Here is a 20,988-nt window from a genome sequence, read left to right on the forward strand (position 1 = left end):
TTGGTTTTGGCTATGTAACATTCCATAATTTATTAACCATTTCCCTTCTATTGGAGACTTAACGTTGTTTCCAAGTCTCCACCATTATAAACTTAGTGCAAAAAGCATTTTCCTGTTTTTAATCGGTTCCCAAGGACTGACTCTTAGAAGTGGGCTCACAGCATCGAAGGACATGCACATTTTCACCCTGATGCATGATGTCCTGGCATTTTTCACACTGCCCCGGCAGTGCAGGAAGCTGACTGTCTCACTGTCCAGAGGAGGAGCACTCAGAGGGGCTCCAGTAAGGCGACATGTTTCATTCTCTACAGAGCACTGAAGGGAAAGGCCAAGGTGACTTGGTGGATGCTGAGCTCCATGAGGGCAGCCACCATTTCTTATAAGTGGGCTCAATCCATATCCAGGATTCTGAAGTCTAAACAGCTCTGAAAACCACACTTTTCTGGTAACTTATTTGGATGTAAAACCTAAGCTGAGTCTATCTGTGATCTTTATTTAGCCTACTTAGTGTGAATGTTTTTACATTTCGCTACAGAAATGGGTTTGATGGCTAGGGGACACCCAAGACCCCACTAGACGTTCTCTACTGTATACATACAAAATCACTTTTTGAAGTGTGGACGATTCTTTCACACAAGCCGGTGGGAAATGTTAAGACCCAGCTTAAAAGTCTTCAGGCTTTTCCCTGTGCAACAGGATGGAATCCAGCTGCCACCAGGGCCCACACACACGCTCGGCAAAGAGCTAAGGGAGTCGGTAGAGAGGAACAGAGACAGCTCCTGGGAGAGGAGGGCACTGCGTGCAGGGGGATGGGCGGGGGCAGGGATGTTGAGGGGCTAGCAGAGGAAGGAAGGGGCCTTTCAGTGGGGCCCTGAAGGGCGACACAGGGCCTTCAAAACACATATGAAGTTCTTTCCCTGGAAAGGCTTCATGACTCCCTGGATTTTTCTTTTGCCATCCTTGACACATTGGTATGTGTGGGGTTATTTGATAAATCTCGGTCTCCACAAGGCAGACAATCTCCCTGTTCACAGCTGCATTTGGCTGGCACTCAGCAAGCATTTTTAAAAGAGTGCATGCTGCCCGATGGCATCAGGACATTCTCTTCAAGCTGGTGAAGAGCCTGGGCAACCTGAGTCCTCATGAGTGTTTTCTTAGATTGGAAAATACTGGAACAAATCAAAGATTTTAAGCAGGGGAGTCCTGTAAAAGTTCCCTAAGAAGACCCTGTGCTCCTGCACGCTGCACTCCATCCACTGTGCCCTGTCAATGCTCAGGCCCTGTGCAAACATGAAGAGGGAGTGATTACTGTCACTACGGGAAGGAGCCACCCATGGACATGCACCCTTTAACAGGGCTCCTCAATTGCAGAACGGAGAGTGGTGGCCCCATTCAGCTCAGGAAGTGCGGCCAGAAAGACCACCTGGGGAGGGCGAGTGTCCCTCAGAGGCCTCTGCCAGGACCCTGGGGATAAGCCATGGCAGGGGGCTCCAGTGGGGGCCAGGTGTGGCGAGTCCATGCTCAGCAGCACTGCAGGCCTGGCTATGGAGACCCAGACTCTACGATCTGAGGAGATGGAGGGGCTCAGGCAGCCGGCACCTCTGTGCATGTGCATGCATGTGTTGGGGGGTGTCTTTTAATATGACAAGACCTCGTCACTAACTCACTATGTTCCAGGCAAAGACGAGCAAGACATAACCTCTACCTTCAAGGAGTTTTCAATTTGATGGGTACTTTGAAGAAGCCACCAAAACAAGCCCTTCAAAGAATGTGCCTCTGGGGCCCAGTGCTCAGCCCTTACCACTAACTCCCTGCACTGTCACACCAGTGGCCCTGAAGGGGCTGGGTAGCTGATTTCCTGGAATCGCCTTCTACACCTAGGGAACGTGCCTTGTCGACTCTTCTGGGAATTCTGTATTTATATCAAACTTCAAATACTGATGGCAAAAACCAATTTCAGGACAAGAATTCTCTCTCAGTCTTCCAAGGGAATTCCCAAATATTCCCTGCTTGTTAACATCTAAGCCTCCAGAGGAAAGATGAGTATTGAAATGGCATGGGGATTATGACAGGGCTGGACTTTCACCTTAAATGCAAAGCACCAGGTACACAAGCCTTCATACTGGCTAGGGTCCCTCCCTCAATAGTCCCCTCCTCCCACTGAAATTTCTCACCCTGTGAATGTAGACACTGTGCTCACCCAAGTCACCCTTGGGAAATTTGGGTGTGAACCCTGAGCCAACCCTGAGCCAGGCAGGCAGCACGAGCTTGGGCATGGTGGGGCCCAGACTCGCCTTGCCTGTGGGTCTGCTGCCCACACTCCCTGGGCACCTGTGCTGGCTGGGATTTCCCAAACACACTCTGCCTTCCGCTATGATAGATTTCTGCCCATGTCCTGTGTAGCACTCTACTCCCTCCCTTCTAGGCTTGGAGCCCTGCTCTGAACTACAGCCAGCCTGGTGCTCAGGCCTGGCTCTTCCAGAATTCACCTAAACCGAGGTTTCTCAATGGCAGCACTGTTGACATTTTGGTCCAGATAATTCTTAATTCTTTGCTGTTCTGCGCATTGTAAGATGTTTAGTATCATCTCTGACCTCACTCAGTAGGTGCCAGGAACACTTCCTTCCCCACTTGTGACAAATAAAAATGTCTCCAGACATTATCAAATCTCCTCTGGAGGGCAAAACCATCCTCTGACTGAGAACCACTGGACTAAACCAAGTATGTTGACTTTAAACCAAGTATAGTCTGATTGGCTCCCCTAATTCTCCCTACTCTCTCCAGATACTGCCTGTGAATTCCGAGGTCCCTACTCATTGATGTGGTGGTTGTTTTGTTTTAGCTCTTGTCATGATAATGACAATGGTTACCATCAACTGTGTACCTCCCAGATGTCAGACGTGGTCTTTCTAAACATTACAGTATTTAGGTACAGTCCATTGCTATCCCCACTTTACAGATGAGCATACAGAGGCTCAGAGTGGCTAGGTGACCTGCCTGAAGGCACACAGTCACTGAATCCAGATTCAAACTCATGAGCATTTAATTTTAAATCCACGCTTCTAACGATCCTAATTGGGTTGTCCAAAATGCAACAGATCCCTCCCCCCATGGCTCTTCCTTTACCCCCGGAAAGCAGCCTCTTAGCTCTCTTTTTCTTGTGACAGGCCTCCAGAGTGCCCAGGGGAGCTCTCAGATTCACTGCCTGATTATCCCAGCTAACCAGAGACTTCCCAAGCCCATGCCCCGCCTGTCCCAGAGGCCTCCCCTCTCAGGCCTCTTACAGGCAACAGCAGTGGTCACTCCTAAGAGGGCCATGGACCTTTGATGTACAGGCCTGTTCCAAGTCAAGGGCTGCCTCCTCCCCCAGGGCAACCCAGCAGGGAGCTCATAAACACAGATCCTTTGTCTGACTGCATAATGTTTGGAAAAGGAGGCTCTGATTTCCACAGCCCACCCCTGTTCCCATAAGAATGTCTGTGCTCTCTAATGATGTCAGAAATGGCTTTGGGGTAAAGCTGGGGTTGTGGGACCTAGAGACACTGGACCAGATGTCTGCTGTCTAGGTGTGACTTGAGGGGCTCAGCAGGTCTAATCACTGATGAATCAATCTCAGGTAGTTTAGGCATGGCCCAGTAAGAGGTGCTGTCCCTGAGCAGCAAGCAGACTTTCTTCCCTTCTCCAGGCTTTTGTTCTCTTTGAATGGTGGATGTTGAGGAAGTATAAAGATGTCTATTTAAAGAATTAAATTATAGTGCCAACATTAAGGATGTTGAAGTCAGACCTAGGCTTGAATTCCTGCTCTGAGAACCAGCAGCTTGTAACCTAAGGACAGCTACATAATGTCTCTGGGCCTCCATTTCCTTATCAGTAAGATATGGGGATCACAGTACCTACCCTCACTGGGTTATTCAGAAGATTAGAGGTAGTACATGAAAAGGCTTAGTTCCCATGAGTACTTCAGAAATATCACCTACTGTAATGATCAGGAGCAGGAAATCTTACTGCTGATCTACCTCCAAAGTTTAGGGGTTCATTCACTCAATTGCTGATTCATTCACTGATACATGGGTGTGGGGATTCAGCTGAGAGCCAGAGACATGGACACTTCAGTGTGACAAGGACAATGATGGGACAGTTGAGTATGGACTCAGGAATTTGATGGCACTGGGTTCCACTAGCTGTGTGATCTTGAGTATGTCACCTAACCATTTGGTGTCTCCATTTCCTTGAGCAAAGTGGTGGCAGCAAGAGTCAACCTCACAAGGTTGTTGTGGGATTTGCATGAGATGGTCCAGGGTAAATGCTCAGTAGGTTTTCTGGCAGTAAGCCAGATTAGCCCTTGATACATGTTAGTCATCATTATCATCATCATCATTTTCATCACCTTACAAGGAAGTTATTAAAGAGGCCTGAGTCTGGAAATGCAATTTCAAGGAGGCTGGCTTAATCAAATGGGCCACTCCATAAAGCGGATCAATGTCAGAGACATATTTCTGGTTTAATGACTACAAAGATGACTTTGTACAGTTGGTTCCTTGATCTGGCTTTCCATGGCCCCCACTGGATGGTAGAGCTTTCCAGTCCAAGCTGTGGTCTCAAAGCCCATATGCCGCTATTGCTGTCATGACCAGATGAGGCTTGGGGCTAAGCCAGGCCTGGGTACATTCCCCCAGGATGATGTTGTGAAAGGCTGGGTTTGTGGGTTTCCCAGCTGTAAGGCTCCAAGCATTTACCATGTATCCTCTCATTTAAATCCCACAGCAGCCTTATGAGGTTGATTTCATTGTGACTGTCATATAGTTCCTTGAATTCTGCTGACTGGCAAGGCACTTTTCAGGACTGGAAGTTAAACACCTACTTGTTAATTGCCTATCCATCTCACCTTGTCAATCAGGCTGCTGTCGCAGGCTGGGTGTGCCAGGAGCAGCCGTACCAGGTCAGCATTGCCATGGTGACAGGCCAGCATGAGGGCCGACGACCCATCGTGGTCCTGCAGGTTGACATCTGCCTGGCAGCTCAGTAGCGCTTGGACCATGTCCTCCCGGTCGTGGCTGACTCCCAGCATCAGTGCAGTCTGGCCTCCCTGCACACAGAGCCACAGGATGTGATGAGGTTGCTGCCGCCAATGGAAAGGGCCCCCTCTCCAGCCCGGGTGTGCTCAGCGAAGGCTTCTCAACAAAATGACCATTGCCCTGAATCTCCTTCCACCCTTGGTATGGGATGCATCCTTCTCTGCCTGGCAAACTTCTGCTCTTCCAAGGCACTGGTCAAATGCTACATCCTCTCTAAAGCCTTTGCTAACTCCCCAGGCATGGGATTCATAACATAGCACTTAGCACTTGGCATTGCAACTTGTCAATCTCTCTCTTTCTCATGGACTGTGAAATTGTTGATGGCGGAGACTAGTCTTTTCTGTCTGTCTCTCCCATGCCTAACACCAAGCACGTGCTGATAAATGTTGATTGATGGAACAGATGAAGGTTGAATGCTTCAGCACCAGGACTTCTTACTGCCCGCCCCAGCCTGACTTTCTCCAGAAAGTCTTGGCCTGCTCAGTACCTCTGGCATTTTCGTTTAAAGATACCTAGAACCCTCTTGTCTCAACAAGATCTCTGTTTGCATGTCCCTGTGATCATTTATAGTCTGTAGCCACTGACAATAATCTGACATCCTGTAATCACTGGCTGAGGTAGCAATGGATCAGAGTCAGAAAGCAAGTCTAAGCTCTAGTTCTGCTGTGTACTACCATTTACCCTGGCTATGTCACTTGTCTTCCCTGAATCTTGGTTTTTCAATATAATAATGATCTGCCCTGTGTACCTCACAGGGCTTTTGTGGGGACCGAATGAGGTAAACAATGTAGATATAGTAATGTATGATAGTAATTTTTATGATTACAAATTGGCCATCATTTCTCCTTTCCCATAGATTTTCTTATATATACCATATACAAAGGGACTTCAAAAAGTACATGGAAAAATAAAATTAAAAGATAGTATGAATCTTTCCATGAACTTTTTGAGGACCCCTCATACATTCCTGTTCTCCTATAGTCGTCTCATATGACTTTATTATATTTTCCCCTCATGCTTCTCCTGGATTCCCACAAGGTCAGGCTTGTCCCAATGATGAGGCACCAGGCTTTGCAGGGTTGCGAGAATAAGGCAAGGATTATGTTCTCTCTCCCTTCAGATCCCCTGTAGCGCTGAATGCAGCGTCTTACACCTAAAAAGTGCTAAGGATCTGTTTGCTGATGTGTTGACTAATTAAAACTCCAATCCGTGGTCACTGGTGGATTTTGCTTCCCTGCCCACATACTGGGACCTTGAGAAAAGAAATGGGGTTTGGAATCAGAAAAATCCTACCTCTGCCACTTATTACCTGTGTGACTGGGCGCAAATCAAGCTGTGGCTTCTCATGATTTGGTAAAATGGGAATGATTAACAGCAGTACCTGCCTCAAAGGGTTGTGATGAGACCCAAGGGCTGAGCAAGTGCTGGGAGTCAGCTGTTATCACCATCATGAGGGTTAGCGACAGGGTATGACAAGTGCTCGACACGTTGTAGGTGCTCAGTATATGGTACATGTTATTAGATGTCCTGTTTCCTCATTTCCAGAGAAGCCTGTTTGCTTTTCCTCAGCTCCAAGGTAATAGCTGTTTACTGGAATAGCTAGACCATGAGGTTTCCAACCAGAACCCTCTCTCCAACTGTTATTAGAGCCAGAGGACATGTGCAGATTGTCCTTAAGTCTCCTCTGCCTGACTCAAGGCTCCTTCCTTCCTCACATTCCTCCTGGTCCAGCTCAATACAATTTAATTCAGTGATCACTTACAGAGTGCTACAACATACCAGGCACTACCCTAACCTGGAGATACAAAGAGAAATAAGTTGCTTATCCCTAGGAGACCCCCACTTCGTTCTTGTTACAGCTGATACCTCCACCTGTCCTCACACCTAAAGGCCCCCGGGGGAGCTGAAAGGAGAAGCTGCAGCTGTGAATTCCCACCTCTTTTCTGGTGATCGGGGATAAGCCCCTTCCCTCCTAGGGCATCAGTTTCTCTTCTGTAAAAAGAAGGGCTTGATTTTGATCGTTGGTGAGCATCCTTTCTTGCAAAAGGGCCAATTTAGAAGAAAAAGTAACACGTTTATGGGAAACATAGTATTTAAAATGGAAACAGCTGAGTTGAGTCCTATGGAATAGGAGTTGTAGGTGGGTGGGTGAAAATACTTTGAAAACCAGAAACTTATCTACTAATATCTGCTTCTTGCCATCAGTAGGATTACTATTAGATGAAGTGTGCAAAGTGACTGTCCATCAGGTTAGGCTGCTGTCTGTGATCAGTCTGGGGAGGGGGGACAGTGGAGGTAGACATATTGTTGGGAGTCAATTCCCATGGGTGTCTCGCACTTTTGCATGTCTTGTGAGTAAAGCACGCAAGAATCAGCCTTTTTGTTCTAGACTATCTTTTTAAGGACATTTGTACAGTGAACTGCCTCGGAAGATAGAAATAGTGTCTCTCTCTTTTTCTTTTCTCTTTTCTTTTGGTGGGGGGGGAGGGGGCAGTGGCTGGCCAGTTCAGGGATCTGAACTCTTGACCCTGATGTTACTAACACCATGCTCTAACCAAATGAGCTAACCAGCCAGCCAAGATAGCATCTCTTTCTGAGAAAAAGGCAGGCTTGCTTACTGTCTACTATAAAAGATCTGGTTCCCTAGGCTCAGGGTTCCTCTCCTGTAACCCAGCCCACTCCATGCTTAGGTATCTGGCCCTCCCCACTGCCCTGTAGGAACTGGGAACTGTGCAATGCTGCTGCTGTGGCTACTGCAACTGCTGTGTGCAACACACTGTCCTTTGTCTCTACCAGCATACATGAAACTGTAGCAGGCTAACTTGTTGGCTTTAAGGCAGGGTAAAATCTCAGACTCTTCACAGTTCTTGACAGATACGCTCCCATCTATGACCATTCTTGGAGGAAAGGAGAGTTAAATGCATTCTACTCATTCCTGTATGGTCAAAGATGGGCAAGGGACCTTTTGAGGAGTCCTCATTGTTCCATGTGGAGCCTGGTCTAACTCAAAGCCCGAATGGGTAAGGACCACACTCCCACCCTGTGTTCTTAGGTACAGGAGCCCAGAAGCTGAATGGAGACATCCCAACCCTCTGAGTTGCCTGGTATACTCTGCTGTCTGTAAGATCTTTCTTGGCCTGAACCCCAAACAACTTCTACTTAATCATTCTATGAAAGGCTCAAGTATCCAGATTATGCTCAGTTTAAAAAGTTATCGGAGCTGTTACAAATGGGCTACTTTGGTACAGCATGAATTTCCTAACACTGGAGGTCACGGAGTTGGAGCCCATTATAAGGAAGCTGGAGACCATATGGCAAAATTTTGCAAAAGAATAGGGGGTAGACCTAGGTGCCCTTTAAAGTCCCTTGTGACCTAAGGCATAGGGTGATGCAGTGAATTAGTGTAGCCCACGTGTGCTGACTTCCTGGCTACCACCTTAGTGTAGGGTCCCACTGGCTGCTGGCAGCAACTGATTTTCCCAGCCTGGCCCATGGCACTGCTCTTGGGGACAGGGGCATGATTTGTGTGCCCAGGACAATGTCACTCACACTGGTTGATGGGGAGGTAAGGAAGACAGGAGTGTTTTGAGATCTGGTTATTTCAAGGACTGCAGAGGCATGCCAGGTAGATTGATCAATTACCAGCAGACCTCTGTATGAACTCTCTGAGCTAAACTGAGGCCTGGGAAGTGGGGTCCTCATAACCCTTGGGACAGGTCAGCAAAAGCTCTTTTCTCTTCATCAGGCTGGGAAAATATCACCTTGTAAAAAGGCTTTGGGGAGGGAAGAGAAGACAGAGGTGAGAACTTTAAAGGACTTCACCTCCAAAGTGCATCATGAGTGGGGTCATGAAGAAGGTGGGTCACCTCCAGAGGCTTTCCTAGAGCAGCCATCCTTCTCTAGATGCTAACGGTGGAATATGTGGTTCAAGAAGTAGAGTCCAGATGGTACTTGCCCAGTTTCAGATAGGGACCTAGATTAGAAGCTCAGTGACCTCTGTCCCAGCCAGTCTGGGTCTCAGGAGCCTTTAAGGAAAACCAAATATTCAGGTTTTGGATGGATGCCATTTGGAGGCCCCGGCCTTCCCAGGTCAAAAACTCTACATGGGTCTGTATAGATCTCTCACCCCACTGGCATTCATGAAAGAGATCATGTTCACATCACCTACCTGAGTAGCTTGGATGTTCACATTTCCTGCTCTTAAGAGTTTCCACACAACAGCCATGTCTTCATCGGTCTCCGCGGAAGCCAAGGGAGTAATCATCACAGCAGTATAGCCAGCTTTGTTCTGATGGTCCACGTTGCAGACGCCTGCAAGAGGGGCAATGGGCGCTGGAATAGCTCCCATGGGGCAGGAGCCAGACTCCACCTTAGCCAGTTCAACAGGACACCGCTTGCTGGTTAAACAGCCACAGAATAGAGCAGTCCTTTCCATGGTGTGCAGCCAGTGGTTTACATTTTTAGCAGCCTTTAAAACTGGCTACTGGCTGGCCGGTTAACTCAGTTCGTTAGAGCATGGGGTTATAACACCAAGGTCAAGGGTTTGGATCCGCATACCGGCCAGCTGCCAGAAAAAAAACCAAAAACAAAACAAAACAAAAACCAAAAAAACTGGCTACTTTTCAAGTTTTCTGAGGATACCCAGCAAGGGAGGTCTACAACAGAGGCAGAGATGGCCAAGGGCACCAATGACTGTGACTTCACTTCCTAAACTGGAGCACAAGACATTATTCCCATGTTACAAATAAGGACACTGAGGGTCACAGAAGGTACATAATCTCTCCACGTGCCGGTGAAGTGGGCCTGGGACTCAGGTCTGATGGCTCTACAGCCCATCACTCACCTAATCACACACTACCCACAGCTGTGCATTTTAGGTTTCCCTCTCACTATCTCATGTCTGTGTGACTCTTAAGTAGACGGCTGTTTATAGGTCCTTTCCAGGGGTGTAGTGATCTGCTGTGCAATGGACTAAGGGCATTGTTGGGAAAATGGAATAATTTAATCAGGCCCCATCACCTGCCCATCCGGTTGGGGATGGTGCAGCACATTCTTTGTAAGCAAATTGTGTGTGTGTGGGTAGAGTTAGTGTGCATGCACAGCACTGCAGCTTGGCTGGCTAGTGTCTCAGGCACCTGCCACGCACAGCCATGGTCTCCAACCTACGGCTTCCAAGGACCTGTTTGCTGGTTACCTAGCTCATAGACCTGTGTGTGAGGGGTCTGGTGACCCAGCCTGGAGTGTGAAGGGTTTGCGACCCAATCTGTGAATGGGTTTGAGGGGTCTGTGAGCTCCAGACCCAGCCCTAGCTCGACAATTGGCCCAGTCGGTGCAGCATTACCAGCAGGTAAAAGAGCACGACAGGCATGAAGAACACCACAGGATAAACATGGGAAACCTTCTGGGAACAACCATCTCACTTGAAAAATGGAGGGAGGAAAAACTCCATAAGTTTTATATTAAAACAAGAATATGCTTTTCACAACAGAATGAAAAACTGGCATATTTTAAAGATAAAATATAAATGAGAATTCAAGATAAATTTCTGCTCTGTAGCCCTGGGGATATGCATTCATATCCCTCTCCACCACATGAGGGGTAAGAGACTGTCAGACACAGACTGTTATATAAACGATCCCCCCTCTCAAGGGCAGGATTGCGTGGAAAACCACATTGTCTTTATACTGTCGCTCACGTGAAAACCTTATGTGGCTCTTTTGGGCAATAATAAAACTACACCACTTAGCCTTTCTTTGCACTTCCTCCTCTGTAAAATGGTGATAATAACAGAACCTACCTCCTAGGGTTATTATGAAATTTATTGAGTTAATATATTTAAAGCACATAGAACAGTGCCTACCACACAGTAAATACTCAGTGTTATAATTGTTACCATCCAGAATGGTCTTCTTGTAGACTTAGGTATTCATTGTAACAAATCTGGTTTATGAAAAAAATGTCAGAGCTACTTACAAGTTCTGTACAAGTGGAAAAAAAACATTTGTTTGATATTCTCTTTACCCCACAATTTTTCAAATAATTTTTTGGAAACGTGTCCTAGTTCTTCCAGAATGCCAGTAGATACAGAAAAATCAGTCTGGCTCATTTATCAGCAATTTTCTCCCTGAAAGCACTTTGACCACTGTCATGATCAGGTAGGGAATTAAAGCTGAGTAATGTCTCCACACATCACCTCATAACTCTGTCCTAATAAAGAAGTGAGTATTTGCACTGCCTTTTAAAGTAATAACTTGAAATTTTTTTATCTCCTATTTCATGTTTGCTTTTTAAGATGTGTAAATGAGCCTCAAGTTACCAGTTCTTTTTCATCTCTTCAGAAATGTGACTCGTAGTTCAGTATGAGGTCTGATTCTTCCCCAGGGGCCCAGAAGAGGGGCTGGCTCTATTCTCAATAATAATAATCACTTCTTTATAGCCCTTTACAGTTTGTAATGTGCTTTCTGGATGCTTCACAACTGTCTCCAAAGGGAGCCCAGGTTTGGGAGTGTAAATCTGTCATCATCAACACCCTTCTACAGATGAGAGAAGGGAATGGCACTTTTAGCATGTTCTCCCCAACCCCCTTCCTCCTTCATGCGTGCTGCTATTTAGTTATTTCAGTAAGTTAAAGGAGAAAGCTTCTAAACCACTTCAAGTTTGATGAGTATCAACTGGATTCTTAGACAACATCGACAGATATTTTAACACCCAAATCTTAGATTGTCCACTCTCTGTCCTGGCCTGGGCCCACCTAGAACTAAAATGCTACAAGCCTCTGAACTACTTAATGACAACGGCTATAAGTTACTGGTCTTTGGATTTTTTGTGCACGTAATATATGTTCCCAAAGTTGCACAGTACCCCTGAAACGTAGATTGGAGCAGTAGAAAAATCCCAGCTTGGGAGGGTGATAGATCTTGATTTGAATTCTGGCTTAGCTACTTACTGGCTCTGTGACCTTGACCACATTACCTGACATCGCTAAGCTTCAATTTTCTTACTTGGAAAATGCATTTAATATGTGCTTTACCATCCCTGCAAGGAGTGTATATGATAGTACATATGTGTGTGTACCTAGCCCACAGAGACATGCTCCATTTAGTTATGTGCCTGTCTCAGTTGATCTACAATTTTGATGGTATCCATGAATCCATGAAGAACTAAAATCAATAATATTAGCTCAATGTTAGAACTGTAATTTAATCTTCTTCTAATGATGCAAGAATCAGAAAGGACTTTAGGCTGTCGTTGTGTATGTCACCTATCCTGTTCAGGCGAAGAGACTCAAGGCTGCTTAACAGAATTCTGGAGAATTGGAAGGTCACTGGAATTTAACCTAGCTCCTAGGAGCCATCTACCACTCATTCATTGAAGAGACATTTTCACTCAACATCTACTATGAGCCAGGAACTGGTCTAGGTGCTGGAGATACAGACAGAAACGAGACAGACCAGAGCCCCTTTGACAGAGTTAACATTCTACTGAGTACAAACGACAAGCAAAGATCATCTAAAGACAGAAGCATGGTGTTCCCCTAAAAAGATGGATGGGGAACAGCCACTTTAGACAGAGTCACCAGGAAGACTTCTGAGGAAATGACATCTGGGCTGTGACTTGACTAATGAGAAGGAGCCAGTCGTAAGAAGAGTTTCAGGAGAAAGAGACCAGATAGAAAGAAAATACAAAAGTCCCAGGAGGGAATGAGCTTGGTCAGCTTGAGGCCAGCGTGGCTGGAGTGCAGGGACGGAGGAGAGGGAGGTGGTGGCAAAGGCGGGCAGGAGCCAGGACAGGCGGGATCCTGATGGGCAGGCTGAGGAAGCCGCCTTTTGTTCTCAGAGTGGTGGGAAGCCACAGAGTGATTTAAGCCAGACAGACAAGGCTCAAGTGGGGAGACAGCTGTGGGACCCTGAATTCAAACTTCCTGATGTCCATTTTCTTCTTCGTTGGCTGTCATCTCCTGTCAGCCACTACCCTGCCGTCTCCTGTAGTCCTCCCACGACTCTGCCTGGGTCTCCTCCACTGGAGGAGCTCTCTCTCTTGTTCCACGTGGAGGATAACCAAGAGGGGCTTCTCTCTCCAGCCCCTTCCCTTCTCCATCTACGTTCCTCCCCTAGACGATTCCACTGCCTCTGCTCTAGCTGGCCTCACCCAAGGCTCTATGGCCTCTTAATTTTGGATCTGGAATTCTCAATAGCCTTCTGTACATTCCTACCTGGATGACCCACTGGAACCTCAAAATTTGCCCCAAACTGAATTATCCTCTCTGCTTCCCCCACACTTGCTCCTTCTCCTCCTTCTGAAGCATCACCTTCTCAGCTGTCCAAGCTTGACAGCGGGCGCCAACCCCCCTAGCTCCTTGCATCTGGTTGGTCACTAACTCCCCAGTGGCTTTTGCACTCTTCTGTTCCTACGATTCTCACCTGCTGCAAGCCCTCATTACCTCTCTGTAGTCCCTGCAACAGCCTCCTGTCTGACCTGCCACCCCCTCCCCTGCTCCCTCCACTAACCTACCCCTACTCCCAGGTTACCCTTCTTAGAGAACTCCCTGGTTATGGTGCTCCCTACACAAACACCTGCACTGACTTCCCGGTGCCTTCCAAACAGAGTTCAAACTATTCAGCCTGAGAGCACAGTGTTTTAACACCAAGGTCAAGGGTTTGCACCCCAGTACCAGCCAACCACAAAACCAAACCAAACCAAACAATTCAACCCAGCACTCAAGGTCCTCAGTGTCATGGCTCCATTACCTTCCCAACCTTAATTGACATCCCATCCAAACCAGAAGCTTTCTGGTCTCCAGGCATCTTTTCCCTTTTCAACCTCCATGGTGTTCTCCCCACCAGGAACATTACTCTGCCTGCTGGAACCCCACCCATCCCAGTGCACCTTTGCTGCTCCTTGGCCTGGACATAATCTCACCTCTTCTGAGTCCCTAAATCACATTCTGTATCTCTTTTATATGAGCCATCACCATGTTCCACCCTGAATACTAGGCTGTAAGCTCCTGGGAGGCAGAGGGCTCATACCTGGCTCACCTTTGCATCCCAGGTAGTTGCTAGTATGGACCTCATATGTAGTCAGTAAATATCTGATGAAGGTTGAGTAAATCCAATCGATCAAGTTGGTCAAATAAAACCACAACCTTTGTTAAAAAAGTATCTTATAACTAGGGAAATGTGACCTTCCCTAGAGGCAGTATGATATAGCTCTGGAATTCGACCGAATGCAACATCTGACTCTATCATCTACCAGCACTGCGACCTGAGCAAGTTTCATAACTCTTGAGCCTCAGTTTCCTCAACTGCAACATGAGAATAATAATACTCACATCGTGGGACTGTTGTGAAGAATAAATGATATAATACAGGCAAGATGGTCTAGTCCAGTTCCTGGGATACAGGAGGAACTCAGAACAGTGAAGAATTTCTTTTCTGGAAAGAAGTATGGTTACAAGAATTGCCCATCAAAGAGGGACTCAGACTGTCCAGATGCAACCATTTCTGACCTGTCTCCAGCAGCAGCTTCACGATAGAAAAGTTGGAGTGGGACACGCTATAGTGAAGGGCTGTATTCCCGTTGCGATCAGCCAAGTTGACAAGCAGATTCAGGAAATGTGGGGAGTGAGGCTGGACCCCGAGGAGGTAGGCGGCCACCACAGCAGGGCTAGACGACTTCCGGCTGGAGACGCGGAACCACTCTTGACTGATGGTGTTCAAGCTCTGCTTCTGAAACCCCAAAAGATTCCGATTCCAGGAGGCTCCCTGGCTGGGGATGCCCCAGCTAGGGTTCCTACCTTACACTAGGAAAGGTCAGTGCTGGATGCCTCTGCCTCTATGCCTTCTCCTTCCTTGCTCTCCAAGTGATTTATCCTGGAGGGCGCAGAGCTAGCGGGGCTGGGAGGGCACAGAGCTAGCGGGGCAGGTACAAGCTACAGAGCTTGTACCTGTGTGATCACCCCCCATGTGAGGTGGAGAGGAGGACTGGAAGGACAACACAATAACCAGGAACAAAGCACTTTACTGGGCGACAGTTTGAATCTACTGTAAGTTTCGATCACATCCCTTGTGTGCACATGATTGCAAAGACTCTCCCTTCCGTGCTCACACAGCCAGACTATACTGGCCTTGCCCCAGACTCTAGCAGGACTCTTGCATGTTTTTAACAGGCATAGCTAAAAAGCTGCAACATTTTACTAGTGGGAAAAAATGCGTGCTGAAAACTAAGAAAAAAAACATACCCAGTTTCTGCCTGAAATAAAACCCAGACAGGTGTGCTTGAATTACTTTTGGCTTTTAAGCTTTGCTAGGACCTTCAGAGTAAATGCTTTAGCAACCCATGGTGGGATCCCACACTCTGTGTTATTCAGCTCCTCTGGAAACATGAACAAGAACAGTTCCAGGGCCAATGACATTAACTCTGTGTGTGACATGACCTAAGTGTTTAAAATGGAACATGTTTAGATTACTTACCTAAAGGGAAGTGATTACTATAAATGATTTCATACTCATTCTGAAACTAGCACTGGATTTGGAGTCACTAAATCAATGTGACCAGGTTTAAGTACTGGCTCAACTGTGTGACTATGGAAGTCATATAATCTTCTGAACCTTACTTGTCCCTACTACAAAATGGAGATAAAAAGGGGGCTGTTCCTACAGAATCCTTATACAACCTGCTTGTCTCTAAGGTGGGGAGGGGGGCGGGTGTCCTGTGCTTCGGTCCTAACAATGGCGTGGTGTCAGGCTTCGTATACATATCCTCTGATCACTTTTCTAGGGTAGACATAGCGAAATCTTTTGTGGCTAAAACACTTTTATACATCAGAATATCTCTTTTACCCATGGAATCTTCAAGAAAATCTGGAGAAAGATCCTAATATTAAGGAACACCGTGGTGGACTTTAAACGAAGAGCTGAGAAAGAACTTAGCTCTGTAATTCATTTAAGAATAACAGGAGTTTTGATCGATATCCATGTTGCATATTGGTTCTTCAACATTCTGGGAAAAACTATTTGCCAAATCAGCTAAAATAAAATAATGAAAATGGGATGGCAAGTAATAAACACAGCTGAACTGACCGTTTTTACTCCTAGGGCTCTTCTGCAAAGGAGAACAGAACAGCTTTTTTTTTTTTTTTTTTTTTTGGCGGCTGGCCGAAACAGGGATCTGAACCCTTGACTTTGGTGTTATCAACACCGCACTCTGACCAAATGAGCTAACCGGCCAGCCCCAGAATGGGTTTTTTAAATGCTTACAGGGCCGAGCCCGTGGCGTACTCGGGAGAGTGCGGTGCTGGGAGCGCAGTGATGCTCCCACCGCGGGTTCGGATCCTATATAGGACTGGCCGGTGCACTCACTGGCTGAGTGCCGGTCACGAAAAAGACAAAAAAAAATAAAAAAAATAAAAAAATAAAATGCTTACAGTTTTGTTCCACTTTGGGTCTTACAGCTGCTCTCACAACTTGGGAAAATGTATCTGTGCCAGTTATCTCTTGATTAAAAGTGGAACCCATCATTATGTGTGTAAATCTCTGTGGGCCATGAAGGTATGAAGTAGCAAACAAACGTATTTTCTTGCTTTTGGTCTCTTGAGCCATAGGTATATTTCAAGAAAAACAGTAATGACTACAGAATTAAACATCAGGGCTTGAGAGTAATGGAGACACACTGCCTACTATCTACATTTTATTGATGAGGAAACCGAGGCCCTGATCATTGAACTGACTTGCCCAATAGCTCATAGATGAGGGTTCTGGGGGTAGAACCCACAGTTCCCGTGCCCTATGCTCTTTCCATGCTGCCCAAAGTTCTCTCAAACCGAGGGGCATTTTGAGCCTGAGCAACAGAGTTTGATGACAGACCCTCAGGGTCCTAACGACGCTGGGTTAATGCTGCTGAGCCCCTGGCCCGCTTCCCTGTGCTTATCGATCTGCATATCGATCGGTTCCACTTCCTCAGCATAATCCATCACCTTAGGCAGCAGCATTTGGGGAAAGGAGAGAACAGCTGGAGAAAAGGGGCCCTGCACACACACTCACACCACTGCCTCAGGCAGGGAACCACAGTCACCCACTGGAGCTGGCAGCTTAAACAGAATAGAAATCTTTACATGACAACAAAAAGAGTACCAAGAGTTGGTCGGGGGTGGTCCCAATTTCCGGCAGATGTTGGCTCAGTGCCCGGCATGCATTAAGAAATTCTTCTGAGGGTTTATATCTAAAGAAAACAAATACATATATTCATATAATCGTTCTCCATGTTGATTAAAAAAGACTTTCACTCCCCTCCTCTTTCACTTTTCAGCAGCTCAAACACTCAAATTGAGCAACTACCCCAGGATAAGGAGCATTGCTCGGAAATCCGCTTCTGAGCTCTTCTGAAGAGGGAGTCAAGCACGTGGCCCTTTTCTTCCTGCTTTTGTCAGGGGCTGGAGCAGAGAAGCAAAGCATTTGGGGTGGGGGCCGGGGGTGCCAGCCCACCTGCAATTCCTGACACGCTGGGAAGGGGAGGGCTGTCTTTCTGACTTTGGATCAAACATTTTCTGCCTAGGTGACTAGAAAAATCCAAAGAACACAATCCATACCTTGTCCCCAGGTTATTCTTCCACGATGGACACTGTAAGTACTAATAGAATCAATAAAACAAGAATCATTTAAGCTGGGCATGGGCGGTGACAAGCATTCTTCCTGTGTTAGTACGGGGGCAGACTCTTGGCACCCAGAAGCCTCAGCTGCGACTGAAAGTCACTGGTCACTAAGGAGCCCCCTCACCCATCGTGCTGCCGTGTTGGAGCAGCCCTGCAGACCTGCTGGACAACCGGCCACCATTCACTGCTCGCCATTCCTCTGGCAACCAGGCAGGGGCTGGTGATGGTAATGATGATAATGGTACTCACTAGTCTTATTCTGCCACATCCACTGAGAGCCTGCTGTGTAGCAGGCACTGTACTAGGCATTTTCCTTGTTTTCTTGTATAGCTCTCAGATCATACCTATTGGGTGGCTCTTATCCACATTTTACAGATGAGGAAACTGAGGCAACCCCAGCTCAAGGACCTTGCCTAAGGTAACACTGTGGCAGAAGCAGGATTCAAATCTAGGTGTGTCCTACTCCAAAGGCAGTGCTCTCTTCCTCAGGCAGCATGACCTGCCGTCACTCTAAAAGACAGGGGCAGGACAGCATGGCCAAAGGGAGAGGCAGAGAAGGCCGTGGGTCAGACTCTGCTAGCGGCATCACTTCACTTCTCTAGGGCTCTGTTGCCACGTCTGTAAAGTGGGGATTCTAATCACTTCGACCTTGCAGGACTGTTAAAAGGTTACATAACATAATACTTGTAAAGTCCTTCACATTTTCAGTGATAGGTAAGTGTTGGCTTTAAACATAGAGCTCTGGCTATGACAATAGATTCCACAAAGGCAGGAGTCACAACGTCTGTTTGTCAGCCCTTGCACAATGCGTGGCATAGAACAGAAACTCAATAAACATCGGCGAATGGACAGATGAATGAATGAACAAATGAACAAATGATTGAATGAAAGGGTGGATACATGCCCTTGCCCTTTTTCACAGAAACAAGTGCCCCCGTTTGTACCCATGTGACTCACCTCTCAGCCTTAGAATGGGGGACTTCTTCCCCAGGCCCACTTTCCTGGCCTGCATTGCAGGGGCCCTCAGGGACACCCTGCCCAGCCTCGCAGCTAGGGTGCGCATCCTTGCCCCGCCTGCGCTCCAGGCCGTCACATTTCTTCTCAGCCTCACTGTCAGACAAGTCTTCTGGGGAGCTGTCCTCACCACTGGTCTCCTCACTTGAGGTGGTCTCATAGCTGGGGAAGGAGACAAAGGTCACTCGTCTGTCCTTCCTGCCCAGTACCCGTGTCAACACCAGTGAGCACTAAGCAGGCCTTGGATCCCACTCCCCGGCTTGCTAATCACACCTCCTTTCTCTACACCGGCAGGCTGGGGTGGGGGCTCCCAGGAATCTCAGTGAAAATGTGGTAAAGGGCACTGGCTCTGACACTGGAGGCCATTTGGGAAGAAAAGGTAATTAACTGTGCTCTTTGCAGCAAACACACAAACAGCCCATCCCCCAACTGGCTGATGCATTGAGATGATCTAGACAGGTAATCCGTTTCTCACAAAAGCATTTGCTTCTGGGATCCTAATGTTAGGTGCAGAGAGGGGCCCAAATCCAGACAAACATGCCCCACCTCCACCCTGAGTTTCCTGAATTGCCTGACATCTTCACGTCTCTGGGTGATACTGAGACCTCCCACAGCCCTCCTGCTCCAGCCCAGCTTGCACTGGGCAAGGGATGAACTCATGTGCACTAATGCCCAGCAGGGCTGTGTGGGACACAAGAACAGTTGAGACACCCTAAAACAACATCTGCGTTTCTCAGCAGCAGCCTGTTTGAACTATTGCTTAGAGCAGCAAAAGTGAGGGCACAGGCCACTTCACTCGTGGTCCGTCCCCCATCTGGCAGTGATCCCTATGTTTGTTTAGAAGCGACTCTTGAGTGGGCAATACAGAGGCCAGGGAGGTAAGTCCTGAAACATTTATTAATTCCTCTCCTGATGTTCAATAGGAGACCCTTGATGGGGGATTCTGGTGTTAAGATAAAGATTTTGGGTTCTGAGGCTACTGGACACTGCCATATGGACCAGTGGCCTTGACCTCCACTAAATCCCCTAAGGCCCTTTCTCCAAATGATGGCCCCTACATAAGGCCCCTGTGAGCACTAGGTTTGCAAACCTAGCCTGCTCCCTGGTATGCTCACATTCTGTCTTGCTTAAACTCCAGATAATTCCTCCTGTATTGTGCTTGGAACAACCTTTTGCTTTCGTGATTAAAAAAGAGTAGGAGACGTATTACTTTTACCAATCAGTGCTCCATAAATGTGCCTCCATAAAATTGCCTCCATAAAACCTTAGAATTGCCTCCATAAAACCTTCACTTGGAATTTCATTCATTCATTCAACAGAAATTTATTGAGCACCTACTATGTGCCAGGCACTGTTCTAAATTCTACACCAAAGTCCCTGCCCTGATGGAGCTTATATTCTAGGGAGATGCAGAAAATAAACCTGTAAACAAATATTATATTCAGATAGTGGTAAGAACAATGAATTAAATTTAAAAAGGTCATGAGACAGAGTGATAGGAGAAGGGGCTACCTTAATTAGAGCAGAAGTTCTTAACCTTGGCTGCACCTTAGAACCACTTGGGGTGTTCAGAAGTCCCAGTATGTGGACTACATCCCAGACTAATTAAACCAGAGTCTTCAGGGATAGGACTCAGGCATCAGAATTTTTTAAAGCTCCCCTGGTGTTCCCAATGTGCAGCCAAGGTTGAGAACCACTGCAGTAGAGTAACAAATACAGAGGCCGGCCGGTTAGCTCAGTTGGTTAGAGCATGGTGTTATAACACCAAGGTCAAGGGTTCTGAGCCCCATACTGGCCAGCCACCAAAAAACAAAACAAACAAAAGGAAATACTGAGGAATATCTAGGAGAGGAGCACTTTAAGCAGGGAAAACAGCAAATGCTGAGGCCCTGCATGGGCCTGAGCTCAGAATGTCTGAGGGAGGGAAGGCTCCAACCAGCAGTAGAAGATGGGGCAGGTTGGAGCCATGATCCGGTCCTTCTGAGTTCTGGTAGAGTGGGGACCATTAGGGGCATTTAAGAAAGGAAGGGGGCTGGCTGGTTAGCTCAGTTGGTTAGAGCATGGTGCTGTCAACACCAAAGTCCAGGGTTCTATCCCTGTACCTGCCAACCACCAAAAAAAAAAAAAAAGAAGTAGTAAGAAAGAGATTAGGGTTTGAGATTAGGCTGATTCTCCTTTTCTCTATATAAACTTGTTGAAAGCTCAAAACAAAATGGTTTCTTCTCCAGCCACTGGGCCAGACGTTAGCAGAAG

General features: G+C 47.1%; 1 protein-coding gene across 2 annotated transcripts in view; it reads right to left on the reverse strand.

Moving 5' to 3' along the window:
- Positions 1–20,988, reverse strand: part of KANK4 (KN motif and ankyrin repeat domains 4) — a 32,045-nt gene that overhangs the window by 597 nt on the left and 10,460 nt on the right. For both annotated transcript variants that reach the window (XM_063107052.1, XM_063107049.1), the window contains 5 exons: positions 18,679–18,897; positions 17,204–17,291; positions 14,581–14,800; positions 9,244–9,386; positions 4,886–5,086 (listed from right to left, as the gene is read on the reverse strand). In XM_063107052.1, coding sequence (XP_062963122.1) covers positions 4,886–5,086; positions 9,244–9,386; positions 14,581–14,800; positions 17,204–17,291; positions 18,679–18,897 — 871 coding nt within the window. The remainder of the gene's footprint in view (positions 1–4,885; positions 5,087–9,243; positions 9,387–14,580; positions 14,801–17,203; positions 17,292–18,678; positions 18,898–20,988) is intronic.

The sequence above is a fragment of the Cynocephalus volans genome, chromosome 8 (genome assembly GCF_027409185.1).
Source record: "Cynocephalus volans isolate mCynVol1 chromosome 8, mCynVol1.pri, whole genome shotgun sequence".
NCBI lineage: Eukaryota > Metazoa > Chordata > Mammalia > Dermoptera > Cynocephalidae > Cynocephalus > Cynocephalus volans.